This window comes from Lacerta agilis, chromosome 6 (assembly GCF_009819535.1).
Source record: "Lacerta agilis isolate rLacAgi1 chromosome 6, rLacAgi1.pri, whole genome shotgun sequence".
Taxonomy (NCBI): Eukaryota; Metazoa; Chordata; class Lepidosauria; order Squamata; family Lacertidae; genus Lacerta; species Lacerta agilis.
In genome coordinates, this window is record NC_046317.1 from 450,001 (window position 1) to 473,417 (window position 23,417).

The following is a 23,417-nucleotide window of genomic DNA, read 5'->3' on the forward strand; positions in this document are numbered from 1 at the left end:
TTCTGTGCATTACACGTCAACACATTTTCCAGCATTCCCAAGATTATAGAATCACAGGGACCTCTCGGGTCATCTGGGCCAACCCCCTTCAAGGCAGGAATCTCAACTAAAGCCACCCAGAGCTATACAATAACCTTTCGTACATTTACAGGTAACTAAGAACAAACTTAGTTGGTCTCTAAGGTGCTACTGAAAGGATTTTTTAAATTTTAAATTTTGTTTTTTCTTTCGTACATTCTGTATCTAGGGCGTGTTTACTGAGATTGCTGGATTGTTAAGCTCAAAGGTTAAAAGTTGTCTGACTGCTTTACCCTTTGCTATTGCAAGTGCAACCAGCACAACTTCCACATCCCAGAGAGCTTTCTCCATTGTCATGTGAAGAAGAATCATAAATGGAAGCATTTGGGAAGCCTGCCAAGCCATGTGATGTTGTTTCTCAACACTGTAGACCTTGCTTCTCAGTTATTGTTTTTGGCCATGGAACAAGACTGCTAAATCTTTTCAAACCATGTCTTTGCTGCCAGGATTTGCTTCCCTCCGTCCAATTGGAGCAAACAGCTGGGAGGGACTGTTGCTCAATGACACCCTTTAAAAGCTCTCTTCTCTCCACCCTGCGGAAGAATTTCAGAGTGGAAGACGTGGACTAGGCAGCACGGTGAACCCTTGGGCTATTGCTTCATCACATCTCCAGTCTTCACAGGTCTGTTGTATAGCTTTCAGTCTGCAAATATTAAGTTGTTTGTCAGATATACCAGTTGCAGTTGTTTAGAGCAGGTGAGTGTTGTCTTTCCAGCCATCAGAAGGTACCAGGGTCTTTGTAAAGGACAAACTTGTAGGATAAAATGGCATATGCAATGTTGAAAGGGTATCTGGACGAGTTTAACAGAGCACACCTGCTGGCTTCTCTCGCCCCCTTGACTGGAGTAAAAGCACAGGAACTTATGAAGCAGCAAGAACAACTAAAATACCGGTTGTTTACTTTCAAAAATGAATGTGAGGATTGGAAAAGACCAAATCACCAAGGAATTAGTGTCAGGATATCCTCTTTTATAAGTTTCCTAAGTGTAATATCCCGTTATGAAATCACTTACTTTTTATTGAAAGCAATAACTGAGTATTGCTTTTACCCAGGCATAGGCAAACTCGGCTCTCCAGATGTTTTGGGACTACAATTCCCATAATCCCTGACCACTGGTCCTGTTAGCTAGGGGTGATGGGAGTTGTAGTCCCAAAACATCTGGAGGGCCGAGTTTTCCTGTGCCTGCTTTTACCTATATTACAATTTCTAGAGGAGTGCATAGAATGTTCTACAATCCTTATACAGTGGTGCCCCGCTAGACGAAAATAATTCGTTCTGCAAATCTTATCATCTAGCGGTTTTTTCGTCTACCGAAGTGGCAATGCAAACCGCGGTTTTCGCTAGACAAAAAAAAAAAAAAAAACGAAAATTTTTTCGTCTTGCGAGGCAGCCCCATAGACAATTTCGTCTTGCGGGTGGCGACCAGTGGTGGCGAACCTATGGCACGCGTGCCCAAGTGGGCACGCAGAGCCCTCTCTGTGGGCACGTGCGCCAGTGGTGGCGAACCTATGGCACGCGTGCCCAAGTGGGCACGCAGAGCCCTCTCTGTGGGCACGTGCGCCATCGCCCCACTGGTCTAGGCCCTGCGGCGCGAGGGTGAGGGGGCGGTGTCTCCCGAGCGGCGCAGTGTCTCAAAGCGCTTGCCGGGCGGTGGAACCTTGTGGCGCGCGCGGCGGCGGCTTGTTTTGGGCGCCGCACTCTGCGAGGGAGCCCCGCGGCGGGGCCGAGAGAGAAACGCCGGGATGTGGAGGAGCAGCGCCCACGCCGCCTGGTGAGACGGGTGGGGGGCAGAAGGGGGTGGCCTCCCTCGCAGGGCTGGTGTCGCGGCGCCTCGAGCCACAGGCCTCAGGCCTAACTTCCCCCCGCCCGCCCGCCCGCCCTCCGCCAGACTTCCCCCTGCTGGGGCCTCCCGCTTGGAGTTCAACAACTCTGGGGTACTCCTCCCAAAAAAAGCTCAACAACTCTCCCCCATTATCCCCCGGATTGGCACTTTGGATAAATCATTGGGTTTTGGGTTGCAGTTTGGGCACTCTGTCTCTAAAAGGTTCGCCACCACTGCGCTAGACGAATGCCTTCATCTAGCGAGTTTTTCGTCTAGCAAGGCATTCATCTAGCGGGGCACCACTGTACTAATCTTGTGAGATAGGTTATTAAAATTTTGCTAATAAAAAAGTGGGGATGAGAAAGTATAGTTTCTTCCCAGTCCCTTCGTGGCAGAGGTGGTTTGTGAACCCACTGGATCCATTCCTCTTAGTTGTAGAGAGTCTCTCTCTAGACCGTTCCATGATTTGCTTCTCTTGCAAGAAAATATGGCCTGGAGGTTAATCAAACCATCTGCATCGAGACAAGGCATGCAAAGATCTGGCTGGAATCCATACTGCAGCATGGATATTATAGCCTGTGGCTGAAAGATAACAGCTTGTCAAAGCCATGGTGGGTGAGCTCACAGCGGAGAGTGAGATTTGAGCTGGGGCTTGTGGCTTGTAGTTGAAGATGCTCCAGGCAGCACCTGAGGTGATGCATGGAGGCTGGCTGTAATTAAGAAAAGAACATGTCTGAAAGCCCACGCTATAACTTTACATGTTTATGGACCTAGTCAGTTCTGAGACTGGTGAATTATGGCAAAAAGCCATAGTCTGACAGGCATCATTTATGGTAATCATAGAATCATAGAATTGTGGTCAGGCGGGACCCCAAGGGTCATCTGAGTCCAACCACCTGCAATGCAGGAATCTCAGCTGAAACATCCCTGACAGATGGTCATCCAACCTCTGCTTAAAAACCTCCCAGGCAGGGGTGGGGGAAAGGGGAAAGTTGCCACCCAGAACTCTTAACAAGGGTCGCCACAAACGCCCAGAGCTATGAGAAAAGGTCCTCCTGCTTCTTCACTTCTAGACCTATGTTCCAGAATATGGAATAACATTGTGGGACATTAATTGGATCTGGGAGAACATAACCAGCTCTTTCAACCATTCCTCCTGAGGCTTTGTTTCCAGACCCTTGATCATCTTGGTTGCCCTCCTCTGCACATGTTCCAGCTTGTCAACATCCTTCTTAAATTGTGGTGCCCAGAATTGGACACAGTATTCCAGGTGTGGCCTGACCAAGGCAGAATTGAGTGGTACTATTACTTTCCTTGATCTGGACACTAGACTTCTGTTGATGCAGCCCAGAATAGCATTAGCTTTTTTTTTTTTGCTGCTGCATCATCACACATTTAACACATGTTAAGCTTGTGGTCCACCCTAGACCCTTTCCCCATGAACTGCTAGTAAGCCAAGTGTCTCCCATGTTATATTTGTGCATCTGGTTCTTTCTGCCTAAGTGTAGAACCTGACATTTCTCCCTATTGACATTCATTTTGTTAGCTTGCACCCAGGTCTGCAATCTGTTAAGGTCATTTTGAATTCTGATTCTGTCTTCTGCGGCATTAGCTACCCCTCCCAGTTTGGTGTCATCTGCAAATTTGAGGAGCATTCCCTGAATTCCTTCATCCAAGTCATTTATAAAGACGTTGAACAACAATGAGCCCAAGACAGAACCCTGTGACACCCCACTTGTCACTTTTTCCCAGGATGATGAGAATCTTTAATGAGTACTAACTTTTCCCCTCTTAAACACACCTGTGTTTTACCTTTTGAAACATGGTAAAAATATGGCTGCTGAAAGACCTTTCCGATGGGGAAATTCAACAAGAAAAAATGACATCAATGACTACCTTTGGTATCTTGCCTGCAGGGGGATTTTGTGGCTTCCTGGTGCAGAAATTGTTGCTGGTTTGCACTAGAAGAGAAATAAGGTAAAGCTTATCTTCACTGAGGGAGGAGTTCAGAGATCATGGACATATTTATTTTGTGGAAGTGCTGGTCAGACCTGCTGTGTGGTTGAAATAATTATCTCTAGAAGTGCCGTGGGGAAGGTCCAGAGATCCAGGTGAAAAGTCAACTAGTGCCTGAAATGGATATTCATTGCTGTTTAGCTCTTTCAAATCAGAACCAGTGAAGGCCGTGAAGGTCCTGTGTGAGTGTCTGGAGGTGGTTGGAGGATGGATGGCGGCTAACAGATTGAGGTTGACTCCTGACAAGACAGAAGTACTGTTTTTGGGGGACAGGAGGAGGGCAGATGTGGAGGACTCCCTGGTCCTGAATGGGGTAACTGTGCCCCTGAAGGACATGGGGCACAGCCTGGGAGTCATTTTGGACTCACAGCTGTCCATGGAGGCGCAGGTTAATTCTGTGTCCAGGGCAGCTGTCTACCAGCTCCATCTGGTACGCAGGCTGAGACCCTACCTGCCCGCAGACTGTCTCGCCAGAGTGGTGCATGCTCTGGTTATCTCCCGCTTGGACTACTGCAATGCGCTCTACGTGGGGCTACCTTTTAAGGTGACCCGGAAACTGCAATTAATCCAGAATGCGGCAGCTAGACTGGTGACTGGGAGCGGCCGCCGTGACCACATAACACCGGTCCTGAAAGATCTACATTGGGGAAATCCAGCCAGATGGGCGGGGTACAAATAATAAATATTATTATTATTAGTGCTGTTGGCATACTTTGCCCCCTACAATTCCCCTGGCATGGGTACTGGCAAACCTGAGCTATACTTGGTGGGTCGTGCGGTGGGGGGTGGGGGGGGGGAGGCAGTTGCCAAGGGGCTCCCTCCCATAGGAACCACTTCAGCTTGCTGTGCATGGCTTTCTTTCACAATCCTGGGCAGAAGCCCCTATCAAAAAGCCTCTCGAGCCTTGCAGGCATCCTGGTATCCCTCCCTTTCATCTAATATTGGTGCCCGTTTCCATGACCCCACTGGCCCTTCTGCTATAGGAAGGAGGCCCCCTGCTTCACCAGTAAACCTTGATGCCCCCTGTCATGTTCTGCAAACAACATTCATAGGCAAATAACTCCTCCACACACACCCCAAACCACCACGCATCTTCCCAAGGTGGATTCTTCCCAAGGCTTTCCCACAGTGACTGAAACACAAATGTTCTCCTGTTGGCCAAGGCACAACCAAGCCTCCAGGCTGCCAGGAACTGCACACAGATCAGCTGTGAAAGCATGAACACAAGGAACGGGGTCAGCACTAAAAAGTGGATATGAGTGTTGTATTTAAGATGCTTTACTGTGTTTACCATTTGCTCAGCCCTCCACTGCACTCCTGCTGCTGGTGTTTGAAGCTGTGCACACATGGCATCAGCCACAAACCATCTGTATTCTGCAGCTTTCTGAGGAAAATCCTACATTTGACTCATTTACCTTCACACCAGTGCACTTTCCTCATAGACACACTTTGCAAACAATTTTGACTAATACAATTCATTTTGTATGCTATATATATATATATACACTCTCTCCTAATATATGCTATTTTGTTCCCCTTTTGGGTTGAAACCAATTTCAAAATTCAGAGATGTGCACATTTCAAAGGAAAGGTGCAGATCTGATCAGGTATCATTTTGGGAATTGCAAAACAAGATCAGGGAGATATTGAGGTGTGCCTGGATAATTGAAGGTGCAGGAGTGTGAACATTATGGAAATAAATAATCTCCTCCTTCTCCTAGCCTAGCCCTCACATTTCTGAAATTGCGAAACCGGCCATGGCAAAGAAGAGAGTTGCAATTATAGGAGGTGGCTCCAGTGGACTTTGTAGCATCAAATGCTGTTTAGATGAGGGCCTAGATCCTATATGCTTTGAGAGCAGTGAAGACATTGGGGGGCTCTGGAGGTTCAAGGTAAGCCAGATCATTTCATAAATGTTAATGTTTTTTCTTGCTGAGAATTCTGTCGGTGGGGATTTGTAACAACAGCTGCTAAAATTCTAGGAGCAGGAAAGGAGCAGAAACTGTGATGGGAAAATGGAAGCTTTAACCTGCTAAAAGAAGTTCTTGGTCACAGACAGGAAAGATTGACCATGCTCAGCCTAACTGAACGCAGGGCCAGCAAACTGGATGCCCCGTCTAAGGAGGCAGCTCCTTCAATATCCAGTTTTTCTGGATCTGCCTTTGCTGCTGCTCCCAAGCCCTGCTCAAACGAAGCGCTAAATACTGGCAGGTTGTGTGTGCTGTGCTGTGTGGGCGGAACACCTGAGTTTGCCACGCGCCTTTTCGGCAGTTTGACTTGCACAAGATAATTTTTGAGGATGAGCTAATTCATGGTATTCCAAAATTCTGAGGTTGCTCTGAAAGTAGTGCCTCATATATGTCTGTCTCTGCCATTGCAGTACTTTTTAAACAGTTTTAACATGTGCATTGTAACTCTCCAGTGTTTTCTTCCACAAAGGAAATTGATCATGTTAAGGGCTGGCCTAGATTTCCCAGTGATTGGAGAAGCAAGTGCCTTAAACAATATTATAATTGCCTTTGTTACTTGCCTTTCAAATAAAACATCCCCAAGTGACATACCGTATTTTTCGCTCCATAAGATGCACTTTCTTCCTCCTGAAAAGTAAGGGGAAATATCTGTGCATCTTGTGGAGCGAATGGTGGTCCCTGGAGCCGAATTTCCCAGGGGCCAAAAGAGGATCATGATTTTATTTTACAAAGAGAAAAGGGGGTGTTGAAAGGACCCCGCTCAGCAGATGATCAGCAAGAGATTGGGAGAGAGATAAGAGTCCCTGGCTCCCTTTCGCCACCCCCTTACCCAGGCCTCCATTGTTGAATGTACTGCAGAGGGAGGTTGTTTGTTTCCCCAGCAACATGTGACTGGCTTATTAGATTATCTCTCTGGAAACTGTAGAAAAGGCTCCCTTTCCTTTAGAAGCTGCAGAAATGTGAGTTGAACCCTATAAAAACGGGGCTTTTCCTCTTTGCTTTTCCCCCTTTGCAAAAAAAAGCTGCAAAACTTTTAGCTGATCCTCAAAAAAAGGGCTTTTCCCTTTGCAAAAAAAGCTGCAAAACTTTTAGCTGATCCTCAAAAAAACCAGGGCTTTTAGAGGAGGAAAACCAGAAAAAAATATTTTTTTATGTTGTTTCCTCCTCTAAAAATGAGGTGGGCCCTATGGTCTGGTGCGCCCTATGGAGCGAAAAATACGGTATACGAAATGAGCGCAACCTCACACCCTTAAAATTATGCTTCCTGCAGGAGAATCCTGAGGACGGACGAGCCAGCATCTATAGATCTGTCATCATCAACACCTCCAAGGAGATGATGTGTTTCAGCGACTTCCCCATCCCAGACGACTTCCCCAACTACATGCACAACTCCAAGATTATGGATTATTTCCGGATGTACGCCAAGCACTTTGATCTTCTGAAGTATATCCGTTTCAGGGTAAGAAGAGTTGGAAAGAGCAGCTGTGTTCTAGAAAGTTTATAGGCTTGGAAGAGTGAATTCTGGGCAGAAGAGTTCTTGACAATATACTATGCAATATACTATGAGTAGCTGGTCCAAGTGGTCTCTCCTATGTTCTCTCTTGCCAGAAGCAGAGCATTCAGTCAACAGGGAAGACACTGAAGAAAAACAAAAATGCTGTCAAAAAGAAAAAGAGAATGGGGATTAAATCCTGTTGTCTTGGCAACCTGATGCAGAATTATCCTCTGTCCTCCTGCTCATCAGCCGACAGCACCAGCTGTGGTTTGGGGGAAGTGGCCTCACAGGGCCACATTGGACCTCCTGGCAGCCTGAGATTGGCCTGTGGCTGCAGGTTCCCCATCATTCTTTTAGGTGGAAGGAAGTTGAGAGTGTGTTTCTTCAGCTCTTTTCAGCCTTTCTTGATCAATCTGTGGTTGCTTTTTGTTTTTGGCTTGGTCACAGCAGGATTTTTTTAGGATGAAAAGCTTGCAATCTTTATTTGTGGGAGATAAGGGGGACACCAAAGAACTCTGTCTTCTTCCATCTCTAGCAACCATAGAAGGTGGGGTGGAGCCAGTGGAGAGCAGAAGGCAGGGGACAACCTGTCTAGGGAGAAGGGTCATGAGGGTTTAGTGAAACGAGGCTATAGAAGGTGGGAGTGAATCCCTCATGCAGTTATTCACTCGGTTGCATGCCTTCCTGTCAGCCGTGCACGTCTGCAGACTCCAAGAGGACAGCATAACAACTGCTTTGCTAAACAGATGGTAAACAGGACTAATTGATGCCAGCTTACACAGAGCTAAGCTAAAACACAAGATTCATCTGTATTGTCGCAAAAACTGCATGGTTTTTTTAATTTGCAATCATTTTGTTTGAATGAACCATAAAAAGTTCTGACTGAGTGGCTCAGCAAGATGCTTAGCAAACACATTCTTGCCAACCCATCTCTTGCCAGAAGTCTTTCCTCAAGGAAGTGGAGAAGAAGTCAAACTTTTCCAGACAACATCCCCTGTGCAGTCAGTGGTTTACTTCCAGTATTTTTCTCCTTCTTCCTGGGCCACGACCTTCATCAGGGAAGAGTGTTGAAAAAAACACCTGTGCCCCATGGTCATTGAGCTTCCAGTTCAGAGCCCCATAGTTCCTTGCTGTGCATCAAGGGCTGTGTCTGGCCGTATCGTTTGAATGCACATGGATCAGAAGGGAGGGGTTGTGACCAGTGGGCTTTATAAGCCTTGGCAACTTCTCTGTCACTTCATGAATCGTTGCACCTGGAAGACAGCACAGCTTCCGAGACATCCTGTTACCTCTGCATACTGCTCCCCTCAGTACGGAGTCACCTTCCACCAACCCAAGTCTCTTCCTCCTCTGGGGAGTGGTAGGAATCGTTCCATACACAGTGCCTTCCAAAACCACCTCAGAGTGTTCTAAGCTCTGCAACTTATGTTCTTGATCCTCTGGCCCAGTATCTGTGTCTGAGGTGAGCGCAAGGAATTAATTTTGCAGCTCCAGTGACACAGCATGGCTTCTGACAGTCCTGCTTCTGTGAGCCACATTCCTCCAGGAGTTTGTCTCCTGCAACAGGCGATCTTCCTCCTCTGTAGTTGCTTGTTCCAGGACAGTCCACTCAGCTCGATCCAGAATGTCATCATCTTGCCCTGTAAATTGAAGTGTGGCTTGGCTAGCCTCAAGTTGCTGCACCTTCTCTCCCAGTGAGGCAACCAGCTTGCACTTGCTGCAGGTGTAGTTTTGCATATTCTGAGACAGAAAGACAAATATAGCACAGGCATTGCAGGTCACTTCAGTAGCCCCCTCCTCATCCATGTCTCTTAGTCCTTCAGACACCACTCTGGCCTTCCCCTCCAAATGTCCTTGCCAACACTCCTGTTTGTTTGCAAGCTCTCAGAAGCTGCTATCAGCCAAGTCTACTTGCTGCTGGCTGCTAACCATAGCTGTCAACTTTCCCTTTTTTGTGGGAAATTCCCTTATTCCAGTGCTGTTTCCCATTGCAAAAAAGGGAAGGTTGACAGCTCTGCTGCTAACTCCTCTGCCCACTCCCCCCCTTGTTCAGCCTGGCTTCCTCTTGGCAGTAGCATGCAGCCACACCCACAGCCAAGCCGCCAAGCAGCTCAGACAAGCAAAAGCCTTAATCCCAAAGAGAGAAGCTCACTCTTTTTAGCCTCCTCCACCAATTTCTCCCACTGTGCATGTGCTGCTGTTGCTGCTGGGCGTTCCCAAAAGGAATAAAGATGCAATAGAAATGTTTGAATAAATAAACAAAATGTTTTATAAGCTGGTCCCCGACCGTAATAAATTATCTATCTGTCTGTCTGTCTAACAAAATACTTATTCTAACATGCTGTAAAATCCATCTATTTCTTGGTACTGGAGGAATTGAAATTTACGCTTGAGATTCAACAAGGATTATGGGTGGTGCTTCTCTTCTAGGAAAAAAAGGTGCCCGTGTGCTCACGACGAAGTTGTAATAGTCAGTGCCACACTTTTAACCAATGCTTTTCATTGGCAGTGTGGGTGTGTGGGTGTGGGTACTGCGTACCCTTGAGTAACCCCAAGAAAACAAGCACTGGTTGAGGGTTCAATAACAATTTGCTCAAAATGGAATAATCTAAGGTCTCGTCCTAATTAATTTTATTTGGAAGCATTTATTTTCATTTCAAGTGTGTAGGTTTAAGACCGCAGCCCTTAGGTGTCTTATGATACGTATTTTGTACCATATGCTGAGGCATACATTAATATCACAGAAAGAAATCCATCATCATTCTTTTGCTGACTTTTTTCTTTCCAGACTAAGGTGTGCAGTGTAAAAAGGCGCCCAGACTTCTCTAGCACTGGCCAGTGGGATGTTGTCACGGAGACGGGTGGAAAAGAAGAATCATCCGTCTTTGATGCAATCCTGGTTTGCACTGGGCATCACACAAACACACATCTGCCACTGAACTCCTTCCCAGGTACGCTCTGTAGATGCCAAGGGGAGCAAAGATGACAAGGAACCAATCTTACCAAGGAACCAATCCTGTAACTGCATTCCCCCCCTCTCTTTTAAAATAAGCTAAGTTCTTCCTTCATGTTTAACTTGCTACTCATTTCTATAGCCTTTTCCAGTGTGCAAAGTGTTGTGTATTTGTTATCCCCCAGTTATTCTCACCACACCTCTGTGTAGTAAGTAGTGCTTAGACAGAGAACAGGTTGTTCATTTCAGCCAGTGAGTTTCAAAGTATGACACTGGCACAGCTACCAGTTGGATGAACAATAGTCCCTGGTATCTGTAGCAGCAGTTCTTTCCGTAGTTCCATGGGAACATTGGAAGCTGATTTACAATGAGTCCTACCATGGATCCATCCAGCTCTGTATCGTCAAAATGGACTGGGAGCAGTTCTGCAGTTCCATTGCCTTTTCCCAGATGTGCCAGGAGATGCTGAGGTTGAACTTGGGGCCTTTTGCATGAAAAGCATCTTCTCTCACACTGCCTAGAGCCCCTCTTGAGCTGATCAGACAGGGAGGGGGATAAATTTGCTTCACATTTTAATGTGAAACAAGGAAAGCAACAATATCAGTTCAGTAGCACAGAAAGTGCTAAAATAAGTGACAAAGCATTAAAAACCAAAGAGCAAATCGTGTGTATGTCATAAAAAGCAAGTTTTCCAGTCAAAAAAGATTACTTTACTAGCATAAAAGTTATTTTCCCCTCTTCCTAGAACAGTACAGAAAGTACATTTGCTTAAAAGTTTAGGCTCACAAAATTGAACTAAATAAAAAATAAAAACATTTCTTCCAGTAGCACCTTAGAGACCAACTAAGTTTGTTCTTGTTATGAGCTTTCGTGTGCATGCACACTTCTTCAGATACCTTCTGATACCTGATACCTGAATAAGTGTGCATGCACACGAAAGCTCATACCAATAAGAAACTTATTTGGTCTTTAAGGTGCTACTGGAAGGAATTTATTTATTTATTATTTTGTTTTGACTATGGCAGAGCAACACGGCTACCTACCTGTAACTAAAACTGAACTAGTTTTGTGAATGTGGTTTGGAAAGATTGTGAGAGAATTGGGGGGGGGGGGGAATAAAATTTGTCCAGATTGGTTGCCATATGTCCTCTTTTTCCAGGACATGTCCTCTTTTTCATGGGTAGAGTCATCATAGAGTTCCATAGTTCAAAGTAGAAGTCAGCAAATGTGTCCTCTGTTTTGCTCTTGAAAATATGTCCACATTCCTTAGTGCAGTTCGTGTTGCAACTACAGAGTTTACCAGTTTCATACCAGCAGAAAACGACAGCACCAGATCTCATGTACAAGACACATCCACACTACCTGAACTTGAACAATTTTGCTCTTCACTTACAGGCATTGAAAAGTTCAAAGGTCGCTACTTTCACAGTCGTGATTACAAGAGCCCAGATGAGTTTGCCGGGAAAAGAGTAATTGTGGTTGGCATTGGGAACTCAGGCGGGGACCTTGCTGTGGAGATAAGTCGTGCGGCACAACAGGTCTGGCTACTATTATTTATTACAGTCGTACCTCGGGTTATGTATGCTTCGGGTTGCCTACTTTTCGGGTTACGAACTCTGCTAACCCGGAAACGCAACCCGAAGCGTTGCGATTTGCACATGCACAGAAGTGTTTTCACGGTGTGCGCATGCGCAGAAGCAATTTTTTTCTGGTTTTTCTGGTCTGCGCATGTGCAGAACCAATTATTTGGGTTACATCCTTTTCGGGTTATGTACTGTAACCTGAAACGAATTAAGGATGTAACCCGGGGTACCACTGTATTGGTTAAATTTGTATCACACCCTCTACAAGTAGATCTCAGGGCAGTTCTATATTGTGATGGCTTTGCCTGGTGTGGCAGCCCCAGAGTGTGTCAAAGATGTAGCAGCAGAATGCCAGAGGAAGGGATTGGTTATGGAAATGGTCTGAGAGCAGCGAAAAAGAGCTAGACCAACAAATCAGAGGCAGGAACGGAAGCAGGAGGCCTGGATGTGGGAAGCAGAGAGGAGTCAGTCGTGGGTGTTTCCTCCTCCTGCAGCAACATGCTCCCCTCCAACCGGGTTTCCCAGAACCAGGAGAGGCATGAAATGGGAGGAGCAGTCTCCAATCGATTGCTTGGGAAAAGCCCTGGGCTGCAGGGAGGCAGGGTCTTTTCATCTTGGTAACTTTTTCATGGGGACAAGACTGGCTGGGAATGAGTTGCTGTGCTTATTGCACCACGTCCTGGCCAATTGTGTTTTTGCTAATAAAGAGTTAGCTCCAACTTGCACATTGTGATTGACTGCTGGCTCTCTTGTGACAGAAGGTGGGCGCTGAGGCCATCTCTAGGGACCCCTGGGAGGTGCAGAAGGCAGGGAACAGCATCCCTGGAGAGAGAGAGCTCTAGCTGATTGGAAGGAGAGGCTGTGGAAGGCGGGCAGATGATGTCTCAGTTGTCACTCATGCTGCCAGGGGAAAGTGGGTAGGTGCAAAAAGGATGCCCATGGGCTCTGGGAAGAGGGAGGAAGTGCTTGGATTCAAGCTCTTTTCACTTGCTGGCTTCACTTGCTGGCAAGGAGAGGGGAAATTGTTTTTTCAGAGCAGGGGGGCTCCCAAACTGTGCTCCACGAGCTTCATTCAGGTGGTCCACAGCTTGCCTGTGGATTTGTGGTTGAAGCCAGGAGACCCCACACCCATTATGGGCAGCCCCCCATTTACGCGGGGCTGACAACGTTCCGAGGTGCCGCACACATCAGTGAAATCACGTAAAATTGTAACCCACTGAAAAAGCCCCCCACTCTGCCCCCACCCGGCCCCCGTTCCACCCTTTTAGTGATGTTTCAGTGACGTCTTTATGACGTTTCCAGGTCACTTCCTGGTTTGGCGGCACAATAAGCATATATACTGTTGCACATGCACTGAACACACATAAACAGGGGCTGCCTGTACATTAAATACTCAAACTGAGTTTTAATTGTATTTCTTTGCCTTCTTTATTTCTTAGATTTGTAATATCTTAATATTTAATAAATAAAAGCATCTAGCACAATGCATTGTAATTGCTACAACACGCAGGAAAATAACTAGTCCATCAAGGCCCTCAGCAATTTTCAAGTGGTCCATGGGGTTTGGGAGGTGTGGGACTTCAGCTGGGGCCCAAACTTGATATCAGACAAACTTGGGGCGGTGCTTGGCTTCAGGCAGTGATTCCCAGGCCACCTCCCAAAGGAAGATACCCTGTAACGCCTGCTCTTTAATTCTGTGTATTGTCACACTTTTAGTGACGAAAGCACTTTGCACATGCGTTGGCACTATTCTTAAATATCGCTGCACAAATTTCTGAAAATAAATTCCAGGGCTGATGATCACATAAACAGAATCCCAATATCGTGGGGTTGGAAGGGACCGCAAGGGTCATCCAGTCCAACCTTGTGGCATTGAGATACCAGCACTGCTTCTATCATTTGCACATTCATTAACTAAATTCATACCGTTTTGTCTTTAGATATGGTTTTCTCCAAGTTAATCCATATATCTGTGACTTCCTTTCACGTGCGAGTGCTGATTAATTTGTGACCCATTGTTATTTTCTGACTCAGATCCCCAGACAGATCTCTGAATAAGTAACTTCTTAATTTATTTAATTTTTAAGCTAGCATTGCAGGGGGTTGGACTAGATGACCCTCAGGGTCCCTTCCAACTCTACGTTTCTATTATTCTAATCTTTTGCTTTCTTTCTCAAAATTGCAATGAAGCCTTTTAAAAAGAGCTTTTAGGTTATCACCCAGATTTTAAATTCGTTTGTCATTTCTTCCATAGACTACACATTTGATGAAGATTTTAGTTTATTTAATTTGTAGTCATTATTTTTTGTTCAATTAAAATGTGTTTTACCCTGTTTTCTATATGACAGTCTAAAACATCCATTGCGTAGGCAGTTAGTTAATGTGGGTTAATTGTGCATTCAGAATTTTGCAAGGTAGTTCATTACTGAATAAGCATCCGACAGCCAAACGGATACTGTCAGTTAAAATGTGGTTTCAAGAAGCTTGATAATTAACTTATTCATAGTATCTGTCTGGCTGTCGGGTGCTTACTCAGTAATGAATATATTAAACTACTTTGCAAAATTCTGGATACACAATAACTCATAGGCTTGAATGCATAGTATTGTATAGTTACTCATCTCCTTGGCTCCAATGAAAGTAGGGGCATCCTAAGGAAAAGCGGAACATTCTGGGATCAAATCAGAAACTAGGATGGCTCTGTAAATCCAGGACTGTCCCTGGAAAATAGGGACACTTGGAGGGTCTGCACCCTCTGCTCTCTGCGTCCAGATATTTTCATCTATCTCACAGGTGATGTCCAACTAAAACGTTCTGCAGTTTTGGGGAACATTGCAGGTGGAACAAGGAACTTCATGAAGAATAGATCACATGGACATCTTAGTTAAAGAATTGTCTTCCCATTCCCAGGTCTTTCTCAGCACTCGCCGAGGGGCATGGATACTGAATCGTGTTGGGGAAGGAGGCTATCCAGCAGATGTGGTACTTTCTACTCGGTTTAACACGTTACTGAAGAAGTGCTCAACCATGTCCATGATAAATCACTGGTTTGAGAGTCATTTAAATGCAAGGTTCAACCATTCTCATTATGGCCTGAAACCTAAACACAGGTATGGCACAGCAATATGCTAATTAGTCAGCTTATGTCTATACATCCAGAACGGATTCCGTTTGACTTCCAAGGTATGACTGTACAGTACTGCATTTTCCAGAAAATGTCAAAATGTCAGGTGTCAAAGAAATAAAGAACTATCTGACGTTTAGAAGACATCTCAAGGCAGCCCTGTTTAGGGAAGTTTTTAATGACTGATGTTTTAATGTATTTTTAATCTCTTGTTGGAAGCTGCCCAGAGTGGCTGGGGAAACCCAGCCAGATGGGCAGGGTATAATAATAATAATAATAATAATAATAATAATAATAATAATAATAAAGCATTTTAATATTTTAATTGTGTGTTGTTGATCTTTAGACTTTGCACTGCTTACATATTTTGAAAATATTATACAGTTTAGAAATGCTTTTTAAATAATAATAATGATGATGATGATGATGATGATGTTATTTTGAGAATTCACCTAACCAACACTGTCAGCAGAAGCCCTTTACTTTTGCTTGCACAGCGGGGCTTTCCCTGCTCCGACTGCTCTATGCCCCTGCAATTGGCTTGAGGTTGGGAGAAGTCCCAGAGCAGCATCTGGCGGGGAGCAGGTTTCTCTCTGACAAGCTGAAATGCTTCTGCAGATGGAACGACTGGAAGACCACGACACTGACTTCCGCCCTTTGTGTTTTTGTATCTTTCAGGGTTTTCAACCAACATCCAACCATCAACGATGAGCTTCCAAACTGCATCATTTCAGGGAAAGTGCTGGTGAAACCAAACATCTGTGAATTTACTGAAACTGCTGCTGTCTTTGAAGATGGCTCTAAGGAAGACAATATCGATTTTGTTGTCTTTGCCACAGGATACAGTTTCTCTTTTCCCTTCCTTGGAAACACTGTGAGAGTCATTGAGAACCAGACAGCCCTGTATAAATTTGTCTTCCCCCCTCACTTGGAGCAGCCCACTCTGGCAATCATTGGCCTCGTGCAACCCCTGGGTGCCATCATGCCCATTTCAGAGCTGCAGGCTCGCTGGGCAGCCCGCGTCTTTAAGGGTAAGCACGTTCATACTCTTCCATTTCATGCTGCTGGTGATCTCAGGAATCCTGTGTTTGCAGGAATGAGCTATACTGACAAATTTTGGAAGTCTGGACATGGCAGGTGTTAATTTCACGGCACCAGTTCTATTTACTGTCACTCGGCCTTGCCGAATGATGAGGGAGTAGTATCTCTTCACAGGAGCTGACCGTGGAGCAGCCTCCTTCATTTGAGCTTCCCTCCATGACATTTCGAGAGGCTCCTAGGGGCCAGAGGTTTGGAGAGAGGGGCGGCGGAGCCTGCTGCCACCTTAACTTTATGCAATAACGGAGAAGTTGTTGTTGTTTTTACTACTTTTATGTCCTTAAAATGAAGGGGCTCCAACACAGCTCATTTAAAAATAAGAAAGCAAACCAACCCTCCTGCCCCCTTGAAGCAATGTGTCAACAAGCTCTGTAAGAGGTTTTCCAGAAAGGTGTAGGAAGAGGGAAGCGTTCCTTCCGCCTGCATAATGGTGTGTGTGTGTGTGTGTGTGTGTGTGTGAGAGAGAGAGAGAGAGAGAGAGAGAGAGATTTGTCTTTTTTTTCTTTCTGATGAGTGAAAGGAAAAAAGACTCATCCTCTCCCACCTACTTTTTTACCAGGATGTTAAGTGGGGCTGGAAGGGGAGAGAGAAATTGGGGTGGGAAGGTGACATCTTCTTGGGGACCCTGAAACCTGGCAGCATTCCAACTCCCCTTATCTATCTGAAAGCTCAGAAATATCAGCTTTAGTCACGCACACAGGGAACCTAGGCTAATATTTCTCAAATGAAAAGAGAATTCCTGCTGACTAGGATGGAGCAATTCTGGTTTGTTGCAGGAGACCTCAGGACTTTCCCAGAAAGGGCCTCTTGCCTCCTGTGATTCCTTTTTCCAGGTCCTCAAAACGTTGCCTCTTCACTGTTGCCTCTCTTTTCTAGGACTTGCTAAGATACCATCAACAAGTGGGATGATGTCGGATATCACCAGGACATCAGCAGCAATGGCTAAACGGTAATTGACAGGCTTAGCTTGAATGTTTACCAGGTCGGCTAGTCTTGTAGTGTTGCCAATTCCTACAACTGCAGTTATTGCTGAGGTGCCTCAAGGTGGGAGTTCACTCTTGAACCGGGGCTACTCACGCATGCAAGTTTTTGGGTGGTTGTGGGGTTTTTTGTTTTTGTTTTGCATTATCTGCATGATATTGTTGTCATAAAAATGCCAGCCTGTAGTTTTTATTCATTTAATCCAACCTACCCATTGTGTGGAAGATCCAGTAAGTAATATGAGCCCAGTATACAACTCTGGTCACTGCTGGTGTGGGGACTTGCTAGTATATTCTTATGGTGGGGCTGGGGCTGGGGGACTGGCCTGGTGGTGATTTTGTGTCTAGCTTTCATCTCCCTACTTCCATTTGCTTCTCATCTGAGCATTTTGTTTCTGGTGGCCCAAACAATATTGTGTTTATTTCCATAGATTGCTGCTTGCATAAGGCTTCTTTGAACTTGAACTCAGTTCAGAGGAGATTCTAACTGCAGTGCATACCAAAATAATAACAGATATATTTAGACTGCTTTGCTGCCCTTGTGGAAGGCTTAGTCAGACAAGACCTCAGTATTAATTAAAAATGGAATTAATGAAGTGGGCCTACCCTGCCCCAGCACATTTGGTCTATTGTGAAATATGATAACTAAGGGCTCGCCCACACTTCCCGAGACGAGCAATGTTGCTCTTGCGCTCTTGTGTACTCCCTGGGATTGGGCATAGGTAAATATGTACATACTTTCCCAAATATAGTGTAGGAGAGGCTGAGGAGAGGGAGGAAAGAACATGGCCTGGATACGTTCTGTCAAGATCCACCTGCTTGTGAGGGCAAGTGGCAGAAGAAGGAACAATATGTTGTCTGAGAAAATCTGAGCCCTTGCCCTTGAGACCACTTGCCTGTTTGGCTGCTGCTTCCTTTGTGCCAGGCTCCTGGTGCTGCCAAGGCCGAAACGTGGAGGCAGATGCACCGTGGCAGCAGAGCGGTGGCTGCTGGGGGGCTGCCTGCCCTGGCTGTCCCTCTGCAGATTTTACCCTGGCCTTCCCCTTCTTGGTCGCTCACACGCCTGCCTGCCGTGCTTGTTCCATTTTCAGTTCCATGGCAAATGTCGCTGCTGCTTTGCTCTCTTGCTCTGTTAACTTGAACCTTATTCAAACTACGTGAAAATCAGACTACTTTAGTCAAACCGCTTGACCTTTAAGCGAACAGAAAAGCAGGGCTGCAGCTGCCACTGAGGCCTGTCTGTGAGCTGCAGCCCCAAGGAAGAGAAGCAAGACCTGGGCTGGGCCACAATCTGCCTCTGCCTTGTCTGAGTCCCTCAGTGGTGGGAAACTGGCAGATTTCCACAAATCTGTGTAAGCTTCACGACAAAGAAAATGACATAGAAATTGAAGCAAAGGGAGAAAGAGAAGCAGAAATGTTAAATATTAAAATGGGATCCACCTCAAAAGTTGGGATTGAAGTTGGTTTTGGGCTGAGAAAATGCTGCATATTGTTGGTGTAGACCATGGGTAAGCAAACTAAGGCCTGGGGGCTGGATCTGGCCCAATCACCTTCTAAATCCTGCCTGCACACGGTCTGGGAAACAGTGTGTTTTTACATGAATAGAATGCCCTTTAATTTAAAATGCATCTCTGGGTTATTTGTGGAGCATAGGAATTCATTCATTCCCCCCCCCCCCCGCCAATATAGTCCGGCCCCCCACAAGATCTGAGGGACAGTGGACTGGCTCCCTGCTGAAAAAATTTGCTGACCCCTGGTGTAGATTCTGTACTAAGCCAAAGCCCTATAAGAGGGTTATAGTGACCCATGACAGGGAACTCCAGTTTCTGCTCTGAAATGGTGCTATCATAATCATCTGTTTATTTGTAGGTCACATATACGACATATGAACAATAATAAATATAATTCAAAATACATATTAAGAGCAATTGAAAATAATCATCCTATCAATAAAGGCAGAACATAAATTCATGTCATACTGTGTAACAATACAAATAAACTAACCTATTTTAACAGCTTAAAACTAAGCAGGAGAGAACAATACTCAACATTAAAAAATGGCAGTATACAACCCTGGGAGAGGGGGATTCATTATTTCCGCAGAAGCTCATTACAATTCACTGGCATGCATTGGATGGTAGAGCCTTGTGGCAACCTTCCTTCCCAGCTCTCACCTGGGCCTCCTATGCTCAGAGTTCATGTCATTCTCAAGGTGAAGACCTTCCCACCTCCTGTTGCCCTCAGAATGGGCTCTCACTTTTTTGTTCAGCCAAACCCATGCTCTCTTAAGATTTAGTGTCAGGAATATAACGTATTCCTGGACACCGCAGAGTTAGACGCAGACTTTTCTGGAAGCTTCTGGCTGTTGTGTAATTGACTGGACAGCACAACGCAGGAACTCAGGAACTCACTGGATAACTATATACAGCATTTATTGATTGAAGCAACTAGCACCCATAAGTTACTATTTACAGACTTTACAAAATAAAAGAAACAAAACATAAAATCTTTTCCTCTCTGTCTCTCTCTCTCTGCACTGACCACTTTCTCCACACACTATCCACACTAACCACAGAAGCTCAAACAGCTCAGTTCTTTAGGGACTCATTGACCAATCACAGGTCGTTGTTAAGGGTCTGAGAGAGAGCAGATCTGGGCTTTCTGCCAACTAGTTAATTGCTTGGAGATAGACAGCTGCATTTCTGCACGTAGGCAACTCTGAAATCTCTAACACGCTATTGTACCTACCTCCAAGGTAAGTAACTGCAATGCTCTCTACGAAGGGCTTCCTTTGAAGAGCATCTCAAAGCTAGTGCAGACCATGGCTGCTTGCTTACTGTATGGGGCAGCGAGAAACAACAGCCATGCTATCCTTAATCTTGGGGCACCGCAGTGGCTGCCTGTGCGCTTGTTGTTGTTGTTGTTCAGTCGTTCAGTCGTGTCTGACTCTTCGTGACCCCATGGACCAGAGCACGCCAGGCACGCCTATCCTTCACTGCCTCTCGCAGTTTGGCCAAACTCATGTTAGTAGCTTCGAGAACACTGTCCAACCATCTCGTCCTCTGTCGTCCCCTTCTCCTTGTGCCCTCCATCTTTCCCAACATCAGGGTCTTTTCTAGGGAGTCTTCTCTTCTCATGAGGTGGCCAAAGTACTGGAGCCTCAACTTCAGGATCTGTCCTTCTAGTGAGCACTCAGGGCTGATTTCTTTGAGAATGGATAGGTTTGATCTTCTTGCAGTCCATGGGACTCTCAAGAGTCTCCTCCAGCACCATAATTCAAAAGCATCAATTCTTCGGCGATCAGCCTTCTTGATGGTCCAGCTCTCACTTCCGTACATTACTACTGGGAAAACCATAGCTTTAACTATACGGACCTTTGTCGGCAAGGTGATGTCTTTGCTTTTTAAGATGCTGTCTAGGTTTGTCATTGCTTTTCTCCCAAGAAGCAGGCGTCTTCTAATTTCGTGACTGCTGTCACCATCTGCAGTGATCATGGAACCCAAGAAAGTGAAATCTCTCACTGCCTCCATTTCTTCCCCTTCTATTTGCCAGGAGGTGATGGGACCAGTGGCCATGATCTTAGTTTTTTTGATGTTGAGCTTCAGACCATATTTTGCGCTCTCCTCTTTCACCCTCATTAAAAGGTTCTTTAATTCCTCCTCACTTTCTGCCATCAAGGTAGTATCATCAGCATATCTGAGGTTGTTGATGTTTTTTCTGGCAATCTTAATTCCGGTTTGGGATTCATCCAGTCCAGCCTTTCGCATGATGAATTCTGCATATAAGTTAAATAAGCAGGGAGACAATATACAGCCTTGTCGTACTCCTTTCCCAATTTTGAACCAATCAGTTGTTCCATATCCAGTTCTAACTGTAGCTTCTTGTCCCACATAGAGATTTCTCAGGAGACAAATGAGGTGATCCGGCACTCCTGGAATTGGGCTACTGGGCCCAATTCAAGGTGGGCGTACTAGGATGCAAAGCCCTAAATCACTTGGGAGCCAAGTAGCTTCCATCCTGACATTGGTGTTTTGGGGGAGAGGCCCTATGCCTGGTCTTGCCCAGTGGCACCTGCCCCCTAACCACTTCTGCTAGGATGTGAGTTAGGACAGTCTCAGAAGCAGCATGCTGGCTATCAAACTCCCTCATCCAAGTTTTGGGCAGATAGTTTCATCAATTTTTTATACTGCTGGTTTTAACTGCTGCCTGTAGATATTATGTTGTTTTGAATCAGTTTATTTTATTTTTTTTTGTTGTTGTTGTGAGCCACCCTGGACTCCCCATGGGGAGGAAGGGTTATAAATTTGACTGATTGAAAGTATAGCATAGTAAACTATATTTGTCTCTTCCCCCCTGCACGCCCAGGTATGTGAAAAGCCAACGCCACACCATCCAAGTGGACTATATTGAGTACATGGATGAATTAGCTTGTCTGGTGGGGGTCAAGCCCAGTGTATGGCCTGTGTTTCTTTCTGACCCCAAACTGGCCTGGGAGCTTTTGTTTGGACCATGCACACCCTATCAGTACCGCCTCGAAGGACCAGGGAAATGGGATGGAGCCAGGAAAGCCATCTTGACGCAACACGACCGGATCCTGAAACCCTTGAGAACAAGGCCTGTGAACGATTCAAGCAGCAACACCTTCGCGCCTCTGTGGATCAAGCTGCTTGGCCTTGTGGCTCTCTTTGCTGCAATTTTTGCTTATTTTTAAATGCTGAAGAACAACATTGTTTAATACAAAGAGGAATCCCTCAAAACAAATACCGGTAAATCCTGAGGATCTGATAGCTTCACTAATGAAATTAGTTTCAAAGATACTTCAATCCCTATTTTGCACAGACCTTTCAATGGAATTTTAGACAGTCACCTCTTCCCCCCTGACACCTGCAAACTCTCCTGGATTGTAGTTATTCCCAAACCTTTTAAAAACATTTTTTTAGGAACCCTATAGTCCAATTGCTCTTCTTAATCACAATTATAAAACCTATTTTCACAAAATATTTTAATACTATAATTAAATAATTAATTCATGTGGACCAATCAGGTTTTGTGCCAAACATACAATTATATGTATATTAAATGTTATTCAAATTTGTCAGTCAATTCAATTATATCTTACCCTTTTATCCCTCAATATTTTTAAAGTGTGGGTTGTAATTTTGTTTAATTTTTTTAAAAAATAAAGTGTATTTTAGCCCCAAATTGATTGCAACCTTAAATAAGATTTACAACCCTTCAGAAGCAGAATCATAGAGCTGGAAGGAAGTGACCTCAAAGACGATCTTGTTTAACATCCTGCTGATGCAGGAAAATGCACAACTACATTTTCCTTTGAACTTTATAATTCAGGGCATGAAAAAAGATTGCTAAAAGACAACCAAGAGTCAATATGTAACTTGGAAATCCTCTGGCAATTGGACTTCATTCTGAAATAGCCAGATGAAAGTCAGACAATGCAGAGTAAATTAATCTGAATCCTACTGCGCATTCCACCAGGTACGTCTAGCAGAAGCAGGATTAAAGCCAACACTGTTATATCCTAAAAATTCCTTCCAGCAGTAGCACCTTAGAGACCAACTAAGTTTGTTCTTGGTATGAGCTTTCGTGTGCATGCACACTTCTTCAGGTATCTGAAGAAGTGTGCATACACAGGAAAGCTCATACCAAGAACAAACTTAGTTGGTCTCTAAGGTGCTACTGCTGGAAGGAATTTTTTATTTTATTTTGTTTTGACTATGGCAGACCAACACGGCTACCTACCTGTTGCTAAAACCTGTTTGCTTTTTGTTTGTCTTTTGGCTAAAATCTGTATTTGGTTGACCAATAAATGTTAACACTGAATATTGAAAAAGTGGCTTAAAGCAAGTGGCTGAACGGAGGGAAGCAGCAGGTTAATGTCGGGGCTCGGGCACACTAAGGAACAGAAACGTCGAGCGGTGGCATCACTGGGAAAGATGCTCAGTTTAATTTATGAAGTTAGCAGCAGCAGCAAAGATTGCGGGCAGCTCGCCGCCCCCCCAGAGCCCCGTCCCTCCCGGCGCGCCGCCAGGTCCCCGATCCTCCTTCCAAGGATCCCCTTCAGCCAGTCAACACACGGTTCCACCGATCTGCTCCAACTTGAGGCCGCTTTGCCCTCTGCGCCAGCCAGAGTCGCTCTGCTGCATTCCCGCTGCCGGCTTGGTTCCCCCTGGCCAGGTCCTCTCCCTTCAGGCAACACCGCGGGGCCATTTCTCTCTCTCTCTCTCCCACCATTGCTGGCGGTTGGACCCCCCAGTTTCCCTTGTCGCTTCTTCCTTA

General features: G+C 45.4%; 1 protein-coding gene across 3 annotated transcripts; it reads left to right on the top strand.

The window, feature by feature from the left end:
• The first annotated feature begins 527 nt into the window (after window positions 1–527).
• LOC117047912 (dimethylaniline monooxygenase [N-oxide-forming] 5-like) lies at window positions 528–21,887 on the top strand. Of its 3 annotated transcripts, XM_033151143.1 has the most exons (10): window positions 528–700; window positions 3,818–3,878; window positions 5,639–5,809; window positions 7,158–7,346; window positions 10,171–10,333; window positions 11,731–11,873; window positions 14,829–15,028; window positions 15,721–16,073; window positions 17,017–17,089; window positions 21,486–21,887. In XM_033151143.1, the coding sequence occupies exons 3-10, from the start codon at window positions 5,675–5,677 to the stop codon at window positions 21,829–21,831; spliced, it is 1,602 nt and encodes a 533-aa protein (XP_033007034.1). In that variant the 5' UTR covers window positions 528–700; window positions 3,818–3,878; window positions 5,639–5,674; the 3' UTR covers window positions 21,832–21,887. The 3 variants fall into 3 exon arrangements, with proteins under 3 accessions (XP_033007034.1, XP_033007033.1, XP_033007035.1); XM_033151142.1 differs by lacking the exon at window positions 3,818–3,878; XM_033151144.1 differs by lacking the exon at window positions 528–700 and having other exon boundaries at window positions 3,745–3,878.
• Window positions 21,888–23,417: the final 1,530 nt, after the last annotated feature.